Source organism: Tamandua tetradactyla, chromosome 6, assembly GCF_023851605.1.
Source record: "Tamandua tetradactyla isolate mTamTet1 chromosome 6, mTamTet1.pri, whole genome shotgun sequence".
NCBI classification, from domain to species: domain Eukaryota; kingdom Metazoa; phylum Chordata; class Mammalia; order Pilosa; family Myrmecophagidae; genus Tamandua; species Tamandua tetradactyla.
This window is the reverse complement of record NC_135332.1, coordinates 63,404,816-63,419,540: the sequence shown is the minus strand read 5'-3', so window position 1 is coordinate 63,419,540 and position 14,725 is coordinate 63,404,816. Positions and strand designations below refer to the sequence as shown.

Below are 14,725 nucleotides of genomic sequence, written 5' to 3'. Positions count from 1 at the left end.
CCAGAGTAATTTACCGTAATTTTCTTAAGCTCCCAGTTGATTTCAGTGTACAGCCAGGTTGTGAACCACTGTGGGATGACATTTTTTTCACAGGCTTTGCATATAATACATGTTGCAATACAGAACATTTGAAGGGAAAGGATATTTGACACTTACTTCTGGAAATACACCTGGTGGAAAATAAGTGAACGCATTTAGTTCATTACCTCCCATCATCAGGGCCTCCTAGTGACACCAAGTACAAGTCATTTGGTGAGAAGGCCAGAGCTTCGATTTTGCCCTTGTGAAGTGACAGCCGAGCAATCAGCTCCCTTTTCTTGTAATCCCACAAAATGATATCTGCCTGGGGGCAAGAATACACTGTCAGGTTGTACAAAACAGGTTTGTAAAAGAATCCGAGAAAAGGACTACCCCATTTGATGGAAAAGAATCACTAAATAGTTGCTTTTCTAGAAGTTGGAACATATTTTACAAACATAACAGCAATAAAATGGATTAGCCAGGATTTACAGGTCATGAGTTGAAACATCTGTTGTGAAAACATCAGATTCCTTTCACCCCCAGCCTGATGAGTTTGAAGATGAGTTGTAAAGAGGAGCCAAGAGGAAGGAGGAAGGGTGAAGGACTTGGCAGCACAGAGCTAACAAAGCGGGGCAGGTTTTCTGGGGAAAAATAAAATATCTTCTGCTCATTCACCTTGAACCCCATGAATGTGACTTGGCCAGAGGCAACGTAATCCCCATTCTTGGAGATGGTCACGCAGGAGACGTTGTTACCGTGACCATGTAGGAAGTTCTGGTCATGAGTATTAATTGCCTGAATAAGGACCGTGCAACCGAGAGGATAAATCAGATGCTCTTGGTCAGGATGGCATTTCAGACCAGTGGGTACATGTCCTAAAAGAGAGAGGAGGTAAAAATAATGATGATAATGATCAGGTGCAGAAGTGGTTGGTGATTATTTACTTGAGTATGAAGGAGAAAGCTTTTGAAATAAGCCTAGTGCAACCAGAATAAATTAGGGGCAAGAGGTAATTTTAATCTGCTGACAATGAGGTTGGCCAAGCATAGCTCTTCTCACATTTCAGTGTGCATAAAGTCCCCAGGAGATCATGTTAAAATGCAGGCTCTGATTCCAGGTCTGGAGTAGGGCCTCGGATTTTGCATTTCTAGCAAGCTCCCAGGTGATTCTGATGCCAGCCCATGGCCTCACTTTGGGCAGCAAGGCCCTGTCGCCAGTCCTGTAATCCCAAGAAGACTGAATGTCCACCCAAGTGCACGGGTACAGACAGCATGTGAACTTGCTATCTCAGACAAAAGTTTGTAAAGATAAAAATTTGGCTTTGATTCTAAGTGACCATCAATCTGAAGAAACCTAGTGAGACCCCATTCCTCAGGCAGCTCCTCATCCTCTGATGTTTGCCAAGAACCATCTTAACAATTACAAACCTTTGCAATAAGTTTTACTACGAAGGAGATATAAGTCCTACCTTATTACTCATCTTTCATCAGAATATGCTTTTGATTGTTATTTCATGTTTATTTTGCAATACGAACTCCGGAGTCTGCTTGACTAGTTAAAAAACCATGTATAGATTAATTTATAGAGACATTATTTTTACAAAAATATAATAAACCTCTTTCAAAAAACCAGAGTATGTTTTCCCATTAAGTCTTTTATTTATGTCCCATAGTAGCATTTTCAATTTTTCTTCATAAAGATCTCACTCATTTCTTAAATTTATTCCTAGGGCATTTTAAACCTTTTTTTTAATTGCTATTTCTTTTCTCATCAAAGAGTCATAAATATTTATTAATATAGACTTCTGGTTTTAAAATGAATTCTTTTTTTATATTTAAGTTCCTCTGGAATTTAGTTTGGTGCATTATGTGGTTGTAATATCTAAATAGATTTTTTTGTGTGTGCTTGGATGAACAAATGCTGTTTTTTGTTTCTGTTTTTTTTTATTGACAGAACATAACATACAAACACGAACAATCTTAACATAGGAACATTCTATTTTTGGTATATAATCAATGACCCACAATATCATCACATAGTTGTATACTCATTACCATGATAATTTCCTAGAACATTTGCATCACTCCAGAAAAAGAAATAAAAAAAGCAAAGAAAAAATTCATACATACCCCGTATCTCTTACCTCTACTTCTCATTGACGGCTAGTATTTCCATCTACCCAAAATATTTTAACCTTTGCTCCCCCTATTTTTTCTCTATACCTCTTACCATTCCCTTTCATTGGTCACTAGTATTTCAATCTACTAAATTTATTTTAACAGGGTTCCCCCTATTATTTATTTATTTTTAATCTATATTTTTTACTCATACTGTAGATAAAAGGAGCATCAGACATAAGGTTTTCACAATCACACAGTCACATCTCAAAAGCTATATCATTATACAATCATCTTCAAGAAACATGGCTACTGGAACACAGGTCTACAGTTTCAGGCACTTCCCTCTAGCCTCTCTAATATACCTTAAACTGAAAAGGGGATATCTATATAATGCATAAGAATAACCTTCAGGATAACCTCTCGACTATGTTTGAAAGTTTTCAACCACTGACACTTTATTTTGTCTCATTTCTCTCTTCCCCCTTACAGTCGAGAAGATTTTCTCAATCCCTTGACACTGAGTCCCAGCTCATTCGAGGATTTCTGTCCCACATTGTCAGGAAGGTCCACACCCCTAGAAGTCATGTCCCATGTAAACAGGGTGAGGGTGGTGAGTTGATTGTTGTGTTGGCTGGAGAGACAGTCCACATTTGAGCAACAAAAGAGGTTCTGTTGGAGGTGACTCTTAGGCCTAATTTTAAGTAGGCTTGATCTATCCTTTGTGGGGTTAAGTTTCATATGAACAAACCCCAAGATTGGGGGCTCAGCCTATTGCTTTGGTTGTCTCCACTGCTTGTGAGAGTATCAAGAATTTCTAAGGCCTAATTTTAAGTAGGCTTAGCCTATCCTTTGAGGGGATGTTTCATATCAAAAGACCCCAAGATTGAGGGCTCGGCCTATTGATACAGTTGTCCCACTGATTGCAAGAATATCAGGAATTCTCCAAATGGGGAAGTTGAATTTTATCCCTTTCTTGGCATTCCCCCAAGGGGACTTTGCAAATAATTCTTTATTCACTGTTCAAATCACTCTGGGATTTATTGGGGCATCACACTGGACAAACCTACAAAATCTCATGCCCTGTTCAAGGTTCTATGTACTTAATGGTGTTCAATTAATCTGTTCATATAAATTATATAAGGAAACGCACTAGTCAAAATATAAATTTTGTACCAAATAAACACTTTTTGCTTTAGTCTCACATGGCCTATGGATTTTATTTATTTTCTCAAAGAAACAACTTCTGCTGTTGTTGATTTTATCTATTATTTTCATATTCTCAATTTCATTTATTTCTGCTCTGCTCTTTATTTCTTTCCTTTTGTTTGCTTTGGGGTTAGTCTGCTGTTCTTTCTCTATTTCTTCCAGATGAAGAGTTGATTTTCGGATTTTGCCCTTTCTTCTTTTTAAATAAAGGCATTTAGGGCAATAAAATTCCCTCTCAATATTGCCTTTGCTGCGTTCCATAAATTATAATATGTTGTGTTTTTATTTTCATTGGCCTCAAGATATTTACTGGTTTCTCTTGTAATTTCTTCCTTGACCCACTGGTTGTTTAAGAATGTGCTGCGTAGCCTCTATACATTTGCAAATTTTCTTGATCTCTGCCTGTTACTGACTTTCAACTTCATTCCATCATGTTCTGAGAAAGTGGTTTGTATAATTTAAATCTTAAATTTATTGAGAGTTGCTATGTGACCAAGCATATGGTCTATCCTTGAGAATGATCCATGAGTACTTGAGAAAAATGTGTATCCTGCTGTTGTGGGGTGTAATGTTCTATAAATATCTGTTAAATCTAGTTCATTTATCATATTAGCTAAAAATCTATGTTTCCTTACTGATACTCTCTATTTAGATGTTCTATCTATTGATGAAAGTGGGGAACTGAAATCACCAACTATTATTGTAGAGGTGTCTATTTCTCCCTTCAGTGTTGTCAGTGTTTGCCTCATGTATTTTGGAACACTCTGATTCGGTGCATAAATATTTATGACTGTGATGTCTTCTTGTTGAGTTTTCCCTTTTATTAATAAATTGTGTCCTTCTTTGTCTCTTTTAAGTATTTAAATTAAAACCTGCTCTTTTCTGGTTGTTGTTTGTATGAAATATCTTTTTCCAATCTTTCACTTTCAATCCATTTTTGTCCTTGAGTCTAAAGTGAGTTTCCTGTGGACAGCATATAGATGGGTCCTGTTTTTTTTTTTCCTTTTTTTAAAAAAACACTATTAATTTTTTTAAAACATGACAACAAGCACAAACATTCTTACCACATGATCATTCCATTCTTCGTATATAATTAATAACTCACAATATTACCACATAGTTGTATATTCATCACCATGATAATTTCTTAGAACATTTGCATAAATTCAAAAAGTAATAAAAAGAAGACAGAAAAAAATTCATACATACCATACCCCTAACCTCTCCCTCTCATTGACTGCTAGTATTTCCATCTAACCAATATATTTTAGCTTTGTTTCCCCTATTTTTTTCTATACCCCTTATTACTCCTTTTCATTGATCATTAGCATTTTTTTTTATTAATTAACGGAAAAAAGAAATTAACCCAACATTTAGAAATCATACCATTCTACATATGCAATCAGTAATTCTTAACATCATCACATAGATGCATGATCATCGTTTCTTAGTACATTTGCATCGGTTTAGAAGAACTAGCAACACAACAGAAAAAGATATAGAATGTTAATATAGAGAAAAGAAATAAAAGTAATAATAATAGTAAAAAAAAAAAAAAACCTATAGCTCAAATGCAGCTTCATTCAGTGTTTTAACATGATTACTTTACAATTAGGTATTATTGTGCTGTCCATTTTTGAGTTTTTGTATCTAGTCCTGTTGCACAGTCTGTATCCCTTCAGCTCCAATTAACCATTATCTTACCCTGTTTCTAACTCCTGCTGGACTCTGTTACCAATGACATATTCCAAGTTTATTCTCGAATGTTGGTTCACATCAGTGGGACCATACAGTATTTGTCCTTTAGTTTTTGGCTAGACTCACTCAGCATAATGTTCTCTAGGTCCATCCATGTTATTACATGCTTCATAAGTTTATCCTGTCTTAAAGCTGCATAATATTCCATCGTATGTATATACCACAGTTTGTTTAGTCACTCGTCTGTTGATGGACATTTTGGCTGTTTCCATCTCTTTGCAATTGTAAATAACGCTGCTATAAACATTGGTGTGCAAATGCCGTTTGTGTCTTTGCCCTTAAGTCTTTTGAGTAGATTCCCAGCAATGGTATTGCTGGGTCGTATGGCAATTCTATATTCAGCTTTTTGAGGAACTGCCAAACTGCCTTCCACAGTGGTTGCACCATTTGACATTCCCACCAACAGTGGATAAGTGTGCCTCTTTCTCCACATCCTCTCCAGCATCCTCTCCACTTGTCATTTTCTGTTTTGTTGATAATGGCCATTCTGGTGGGTGTGAGATGATATCTCATTGTGGTTTTGATTTGCATTTCTCTAATGGCCAGGGACATTGAGCATCTCTTCATGTGCCTTTTGGCCATTTGTATTTCCTCTTCTGGTAGGTGTCTGTTCAAGTCTTTTTCCCATTTTGTAATTGGGTTGGCTGTCTTTTTGTTGTTGAGTTGAACAATCTCTTTATAAATTCTGGATACTAGACCTTTATCTGATATGTCATTTCCAAATATTGTCTCCCATTGTGTAGGCTGTCTTTCTACTTGCTTGATGAAGTTCTTTGATGCACAAAAGTGTTTAATTTTGAGGAGCTCCCATTTATTTATTTCCTTCTTCAGTGCTCTTGCTTTAGGTTTAAGGTCCATAAAACCGCCTCCAATTGTAAGTTTCATAAGATATCTCCCTACATTTTCCTCTAATTGTTTTATGGTCTTAGACCTAATGTTTAGATCTTTGATCCATTTTGAGTTAAATTTTGTATAGGGTGTGAGAGATGGGTCTTCTTTCATTCTTTTGCATATGGATATCCAGTTCTCTAGGCACCATTTATTGAAGAGACTGTTCTGTCCCAGGTGAGTTGGCTTGACTGCCTTATGAAAGATCAAATGTCCATAGATGAGAGGGTCTATATCTGAGCACTCTATTCGATTCCATTGGTAGATATATCTATCTTTATGCCAATACCATGCTGTTTTGACCACTGTGGCTTCATAATATGCCTTAAAGTCAGGCAGCGCGAGACCTCCAGCTTCGTTTTTTTTCCTCAAGATGTTTTTAGCAATTCGGGGTACCCTGCCCTTCCAGATAAATTTGCTTATTGGTTTTTCTATTTCTGAAAAACAAGTTGTTGGGATTTTGATTGGTATTGCATTGAATCTGTAAATCAATTTAGGTAGGATTGACATCTTAACTATATTTAGTCTTCCAATCCATGAACACGGTATGCCCTTCCATCTATTTAGGTCTTCTGTGATTTCTTTTAACAGTTTTTTGTAGTTTTCTTTGTATAGGTTTTTTGTCTCTTTAGTTAAATTTATTCCTAGGTATTTTATTCTTTTAGTTGCAATTGTAAATGGGATTCGTTTCTTGATTTCCCCCTCAGCTTGCTCCTTACTAGTGTATAGAAATGCTACAGATTTTTGAATGTTGATCTTGTAACCTGCTACTTTGCTGTACTCATTTATTAGCTCTAGTAGTTTTGTTTTGGATTTTTCCGGGTTTTCGACGTATAGTATCATATCGTCTGCAAACAGTGATAGTATTACTTCTTCCTTTCCAATTTTTATGCCTTGTATTTCTTTTTTTTATTTTTTATTTTTTTATTAACGGAAAGAAAAAAAAAGAAATTAACACAACATTTAGAAATCATACCGTTCTACATATGCACTCAGTAATTCTTAGCAATTCGGGGCAACCTGCCCCTTCCAGATAAATTTGCTTATTGGTTTTTCTAATTCTGAAAAATAAGTTGTTGGGATTTTGATTCGTATTGCATTGAATCTGTAGATGAGTTTAGGTAGGATTCTGTGTTGCTAGTTCCTCTAAACCGATGCAAATGTACTAAGAAACAGAAAAAGATATAAAATGTTAATATAAAGAAAAGAAACAAAAGTAGTAATAATAGTAAAAAACAACAACAAACAAACAAACAAGCAAACAAAAACAAAAAAAAACCTCTATAGCTCAGATGCAGCTTCATTCAGTGTTTTAACATGATTATGCATCTATGTGATGATGCTAAGAATTACTGAGTGCATATGTAGAACGGTATGATTTCTAAATGTTGTGTTAATTTCTTTTTTTTTCTTTTTCTTTCCGTTAATAAAAAAATAAAAAATAAAAAAAAGAAATACAAGGCATCAATACCATGCTGTTTTGACCACTGTGGCTTCATAATATGCCTTAAAGTCCGGCATCGCTAGACCTCCAGCTTCATTTTTTTTCCTCAAGATGTTTTTAGCAATTCGGGGCAAACTGCCCTTCCAGATAAATTTGCTTATTGGTTTTTCTAATTCTGAAAAATAAGTTGTTGGGATTTTGATTCGTATTGCATTGAATCTGTAGATGAGTTTAGGTAGGATTGACATCTTAATTATATTTAGTCTTCCAATCCATGAACACGGTATGCCCTTCCATCTATTTAGGTCTTCTGCGATTTCTTTTAGCAGTTTTTTGTAGTTTTCTTTGTATAGGTTTTTTGTCCCTTTAGTTAAATTTATTCCTAGGTATTTTATTCTTTTAGTTGCGATTCTAAATGGGATTCGTTTCTTGATTTCCGCCTCAGCTTTTTCATTACTAGTGTATAGAAAAGCTACAGATTTTTGAATTTTGATCTTGTAGCCTGCTACTTTGCTGTACTCATTTATTAGCTCTAGTAATTTTGTTGTGGATTTTTCTGGGTTTTCTACGTATAGTATCATATCGTCTGCAAACAGTGATAGTTTTACTTCTTCCTTTCCAATTTTGATGCCTTGTATTTCTTTTTCTTGCCTAATTGCTCTGGCTAGAACTTCCAACACAATGTTGAATAATAGTGGTGATAGTGGACATCCTTGTCTTGTTCCTGATCTTAGGGGGAAAGTTTTCAATTTTTCCCCATTGAGGATGATATTAGCTGTGGGTTTTTCATATATTCCCTCTATCATTTTAAGGAAGTTCCCTTGTATTCCTATCTTTTGAAGTGTTTTCAACAGGAAAGGATGTTGAATCTTGTCAAATGCCTTCTCTGCATCAATTGAGATGATCATGTGATTTTTCTGCTTTGATTTGTTGATATGGTGTATTACATTAATTGATTTTCTTATGTTGAACCATCCTTGCATACCTGGTCATGAATCCTACTTGGTCATGATGTATAATTCTTTTAATGTGATGTATAATTCTTTTAATGTGCTGTTGGATATGATTTGCTAGAATTTTATTGAGGATTTTTGCATCTGTATTCATTAGAGAGATTGGTCTGTAGTTTTCTTTTTTTGTAATATCTTTGCCTGGTTTTGGTATGAGGGTGATGTTGGCTTCATAGAATGAATTAGGTAGTTTTCCCTCCACTTCGATTATGTTGAAGAGTTTGAGGAGAGTAGGTACTAATTCTTTCTGGAATGTTTGATAGAATTCACATGTGAAGCCGTCTGGTCCTGGACTTTTCTTTTTAGGGAGCTTTTGAATAACTAATTCAATCTCTTTACTTGTGATTGGTTTGTTGAGGTCGTCTATTTCTTCTTGAGTCAAAGTTGGTTGTTCATGTCTTTCAAGGAACCTGTCCATTTCATCTAAATTGTTGTATTTATTAGCGTAAAGTTGTTCATAGTATCCTGTTATTACCTCCTTTATTTCTGTGAGGTCAGTAGTTATGTCTCCTCTTCCATTTCTAATCTTATTTATTTGCATCCTCTCTCTTCTTCTTTTTGTCAATCTTGCTAAGGGCCCATCAATCTTGTTGATTTTCTCATAGAACCAACTTCTGGTCCTATTGATTTTCTCTATTGTTTTCATGTTTTCAATTTCATTTATTTGTGCTCTAATCTTTGTTATTTCTTTCCTTTTGCTTGCTTTGGGATTAGTTTGCTGTTCTTTCTCCAGTTCTTCCAAGTGGACAGTTAATTCCTGCAGTTTTGCCTTTTCTTCTTTTCTGATATAGGCATTTAGGGCAATAAATTTCCCTCTTAGCACTGCCTTTGCTGCGTCCCATAAGTTTTGATATGTTGTGTTTTCATTTTCATTCGCCTCAAGGTATTTACTAATTTCTCTTGTGATTTCTTCTTTGACCCACTTGTTGTTTAAGAGTGTGTTGTTGAGCCTCCACGTATTTGTGAATTTTTTGGCACTCCACCTATTATTTTTTTTTTTTTTTTTAGAAATCATTCCATTCTACACATGCACTCAGTAATTCTTAGTATCATCACATAGATGTATGATCATCATTTCTTAGTACATTTGCATCGATTTAGGAAAAGAACTAGCAAAACAGCAGAAAAAGATATAGAATGTTAATATAGAGAAGAGAATTAAAATAATAATACTAATAAAAATATATATATATATAAAAGAAAAAGAAAAAAACAAAAACAAAAGATACAAACACCAAACAAACAAACAAAAAACCATATTTCAGGTGCAGCTTCATTCAGTGTTCCAACCTAGTTACATTACACTTAGTTATTATTGTGCTGTCCATTTTTGAGTTTTTGTATCTAGTCCTGTTGCACAGTCTGTATCCCTTCATCTCCAATTACCCATTATCTTACCCTGTTTCTCACTCCTGCTGGTCTCTGTTACCAATGATATATTCCAAGCTGATTCTCGAATGTCGGTTCACATCAGTGGGACCATACAGTATTTGTCCTTTAGTTTTGGGCTAGACTCACTCAGCATAATGTTCTCTAGGTCCATCCATGTTATTACATGCTTCATAAGTTTAGTCTGTCTTAAAGCTGCATAATACTCCATCGTAGGTATACGCCACAGTTTGTTTAGCCACTCCTCTGTTGATGGACATTTTGGCTGTTTCCATCTCTTTGCAATTGTAGATAATGCTGCTATAAACACTGGTGTGCAAATGTCCATCTGTGTCTTTGCCCTTAAGTCCTTTGAGTAGATACCTAGCAGTGGTATTGCTGGGTCGTAATCCATTCTGCCATTCTATGCCTTTTGATTGGGAAATTCAGTCCATTAACTTTTAGTGTTATTACTGTTTGGATAATATTTTCCTCTACCATTTTGGCTTTTGTATTATATATATCATATCTGATTTTCCTTCTTTCTACACTTTACTCCATACCTCTCTCTTCTGTCTTTTCGTATCTGACTCTAGTGCTCCCTTTAGTATTTCTTGCAGAGCTGGTCTCTTGGTCACAAATTCTCTCAGTGACTTTTTGTCTGAGAATGTTTTAATTTCTCCTTCATTTTTGAAGGACAATTTTGCTGGATATAGGAGTCTTGGTTGGCAGTTTTTCTCTTTTAGTAATTTAAATATATCATCCCACTGTCTTCTAGCTTCCATGGTTTCTGCTGAGAAATCTACACATAGTCTTATTGGGTTTCCCTTGTATGTGACAGATTGTTTTTCTCTTGCTGCTTTCAAGATCCTCTCTTTCTCTCTGACCTCTGACATTCTAACTAGTAAATGTCTTGGAGAACGCCTATTTGGGTCTATTCTCTTTGGGGTGCGCTGTACTTCTTGGATCTGTAATTTTAGCTCTTTCATAAGAGTTGGGAAATTTTCAGTGATAATTTCTTCCATTAGTTTTTCTCCTCCTTTTCCCTTCTCTTCTCCTTCTGGGACACCCACAACACGTATATTTGTGCGTTTCATATTGTCATTCAGTTCCCTGATTCCCTGCTCAAGTTTTTCCATTCTTTTCCCTATAGTTTCTGTTTCTTTTTGGAATTCAGATGTTCCATCCTCCAGTTCACTAATTGTAGCTTCTGTCTCTTTAGATCTACCATTGTAGGCATCCATTGTTTTTTCCATTTTTTCTTCTTTGTCCTTCACTCCCATAAGTTCTGTGATTTGTTTTTTCAGATTTTCTATTTCTTCTTTTTGTTCAGCCCATGTCTTCTTCATGTCCTCCCTCAATTTATTGATTTGGTTTTTGAAGAGTATTTCCATTTCTGTTCGTATATTCAGCATTAGTTGTCTCAGCTCCTGTATCTCCTTTGAACTATTGGTTTGTTCCTTTGACTGGGCCATATCTTCAGTTTTCCGAGCGTCATCCATTATTTTCTGCTGGTGTCTGGGCATTTGATCAGATTTCCCTGGGTGTGGGACCCAGCTGGTTGAAAGGTTTTTCTGTGGAATCTCTGGGCTCTGTTTTTCTTTTCCTGCCCAGTAGGTGGCGCTCGTGGCGGTCGTCTGTCTGCGGGGCAGTCTGCCCGGGAAAACGCGCGTGGAGGCGGGGGTTGCTGGCCGCCGCGGCTTGGGGGAGTGCCAGTCCAAATTGCCCAGCTGGCCCGAGACGCCAAGCGTGACGGGAGGGCCCCGCTATCCAATGTTCCCAGTCAGACCGGGGAGCCACATGCGTGCAGGGGACCCCAGTCGCCAGCCACCCCGGCCGGGAAAACGTGCGCCCCTTGGGTATCTCACCGCAGCGGATTCTCCCTGCCCGTTCAGCCGTTCCAGAATGGGGTACGCTGTCTTTTTGGTCTCTGTCGTGACTCCGGGAGCTGTTTCGTATTGTTTCTGTTTCTTTAGTTGCTTTTCTGGAGGAGGAACTAAGACCCGCGCGTCTTACTAAGCCGCCATCTTCTCCGGAAGTCTCCACCTACTATTGATTTCCAACTTCATTCCTTTATGATCCGAGAAAGTGTTGTGTATGATTTCAATCTTTTTAAATTTGTTAAGACTTGCTTGGTGACCCAGCATATGGTCTATCTTTGAGAATGATCCATGAGCACTTGAGAAAAAGGTATATCCTGCTGTTGTGGGATGTAATGTCCTATAAATGTCTGTTAAGTCTAGCTCCTTTATAGTAATATTCAGATTCTCTATTTCTTTATTGATCCTCTGTCTAGATGTTCTGTCCATTGATGAGAGTGGGGAATTGAAGTATCCAACTATTATGGTATATGTGTCTATTTCCCTTTTCAGTGTTTGCAGTGTATTCCTCACGTATTTTGGGGCATTCTGGTTCGGTGTGTAAATATTTATGATTGTTATGTCTTCTTGCTTAATTGTTCCTTTTAATAGTATATAGTGTCCTTCTTTGTCTCTTTTAACTGTTTTACATTTGAAGTCTAATTTGTTGGATATTAGTATAGCCACTCCTGCTCTTTTCTGGTTGTTATTTGCATGAAATATCTTTTCCCAACCTTTCTCTTTCAACCCATATTTATCTTTGGGTCTAAGATGTGTTTCCTGTAGACAGCATATAGAAGGATCCTGTTTTTTAATCCATTCTGCCAGTCTATGTCTTTTGATTGGGGAATTCAGTCCATTAACATTTAGAGTTATTACTGTTTGGATAATATTTTCCTCTACCATTTTGCCTTTTGTATTATATATATCATATCTGACTTTCCTTCTTTCTACACTTTTCTCCATGCCTCTCTCTTCTGTCTTTTTGTATCTGACTCTAGTGCTTTCTTTAGTATTTCTTGCAGAGCTGGTCTCTTGGTCACAAATTCTCTCAGTGACTTTTTGTCTGAGAATGTTTTAATTTCTCCCTCATTTTTGAAGGACAATTTTGCTGGATATAGGAGTCTTGGTTGGCAGTTTTTCTCTTTTAGTAACTTAAATATATCATCCCACTGTCTTCTAGCTTCCATGGTTTCTGCTGAGAAATCTACACATAGTCTTATTGGGTTTCCCTTGTATGTGATGGATTGCTTCTCTCTCGCTGCTTTCAAGATCCTCTCTTTCTCTTTGACCTCTGACATTCTAACTAGTAAGTGTCTTGGGGAATTCCTATTTGTGTCTAATCTCTTTGGGGTGCGCTGCACTTCTTGGATCTGTAATTTTAGGTCTTTCATAAGAGTTGGGAAATTTTCAGTGATAATTTCTTCCATTAGTTTTTCTCCTCCTTTTCCCTTCTCTTCTCCTTCTGGGACACCCATAACACATATATTTGTGCGGTTCATATTGTCCTTGAGTTCCCTGATACCCTGTTCAAATTTTTCCATTCTTTTCCTGATAGTTTCTGTTTCTTTTTGGAATTCAGATGTTCCATCCTCCAAATCACTAATTCTATCTTCTGTCTCTTTAAATCTATCATTGTAGGTATCCATTGTTTTTTCCATCTTTTCTACTTTATCCTTCACTTCCATAAGCTCTGTGATTTGTTTTTTCAGTTTTTCTATTTCTTCTTTTTGTTCAGCCCATGTCTTCTTCATGTCCTCCCTCATTTTATCGATTTGGTTTTTGAAGAGGTTTTCCATTTCTGTTCGTATATTCAGCATTAGTTGTCTCAGCTCCTGTATCTCATTTGAACTATTGGTTTGTTCTTTTGACTGGGCCATATTTTCAATTTTCTGAGCGTGATCCGTTATCTTCTGCTGGTGTCTGGGCATTTAGTCAGATTTCCCTGGGAGTTGGACCCAACAGGTTGAAAGATTTTTCTGTGAAATCTCTGGGTTTTGTTTTTCTTATCCTGCCCAGTAGGTGGCACTCGTGGCACACGTTTGTCTGCGGGTCCCACCAGTAAAAGGTGCTGTGGGTCCTTTAACTTTGGAAAACTCTCGCCGTGGGGGAGGTTCGCCAGCTGAAGAGGCTTGGAAGAGTGCCAGCCGGCCCGGGGGTCAGAACGTGGGGAGGGTCGCAGTCCGCCGCAGCCCCGGAGAGTGCACCGTTCCCGGCAGGACCAGGAAGTCACGTGTTTGGAAAGGACCCCCCCGGTCACCGTTCTCCGCAGTCTGGGGATTTCCGATCCATTTCTCTCAGTTGGTCCGGGGGGCCTCGCATGGTGGGGGCGCCAGCCGCCACGGCTTGAGGGGACCACCTGCCCAATTCTGCCAGCTGGCCCAGGAAGGAGGAAGGGAGGGACTCCGGCCATTTGCCGCCCCGCCCGGAAAAGTCCGCGCCCCTCAGCGATCTCACCGGAGCTGGTTCTCCCAGACAGTAAGCCATTCCAGGATGGGGTACGCTGTCTTTTTGATCTCTGTCGTGGCTCTGGGAGCTGTTCTGTATCGTTTCTACTCCCCTAGTAGCTGTTCTGGAGGAGGAAAGATGAGGGTGGCAAGGCTGTCGAGGACGGTGGCGGAGGAGCCGGTGAAGGCGGAAGAGGGCACAGTGGTAGTTGGAGAGCCGCTGGAGTAGGAGGAGAAAGGGAAGGATAAGATGGCGGATGGAGTGCCGCCGGAGCAGAAGGGGAAAGAGAAGGGCAAGATTATGGCGGGAGCGCCGTCGGCGGAGAAAGAGGAAGAGGAGGGCTAGATGGCGACGGGAGCGCTGGCGGAGAAAGTGGAAGAGGAGGGCTAGATGGCGGCGGGAGCACCGGTGGAGAAGCGGGAAGAGGAGCGCTAGATGGCGGCGGGAGCGCCGCCAGCATAGAAAGAGGAAGAGGAGGGCTGGATCGCGGCGTGAGCGCTGCCAGCGGAGAAAGAGGAAGAGGAGGGCTAGATGGCGGCGGGAGCGCCGGCGGAGTAGGGGGAAGAGGAGGGCTGGATGGCGGCGGGAGCGCCGCCGGTGGAG

At 38.4% G+C, this 14,725-nt stretch overlaps 1 protein-coding gene across 1 annotated transcript in view; it reads right to left on the bottom strand.

Moving 5' to 3' along the window:
- The window catches only part of CFAP52 (cilia and flagella associated protein 52), a 71,196-nt gene that overhangs the window by 50,267 nt on the left and 6,204 nt on the right, over window positions 1-14,725 (bottom strand). Inside the window, exons 2-3 of the mRNA XM_077165963.1 lie at window positions 697-896; window positions 207-343 (exon numbers count right to left, since the gene is read on the bottom strand). Of these exons, the coding sequence (XP_077022078.1) occupies window positions 207-343; window positions 697-896 (337 nt within the window). The remainder of the gene's footprint in view (window positions 1-206; window positions 344-696; window positions 897-14,725) is intronic.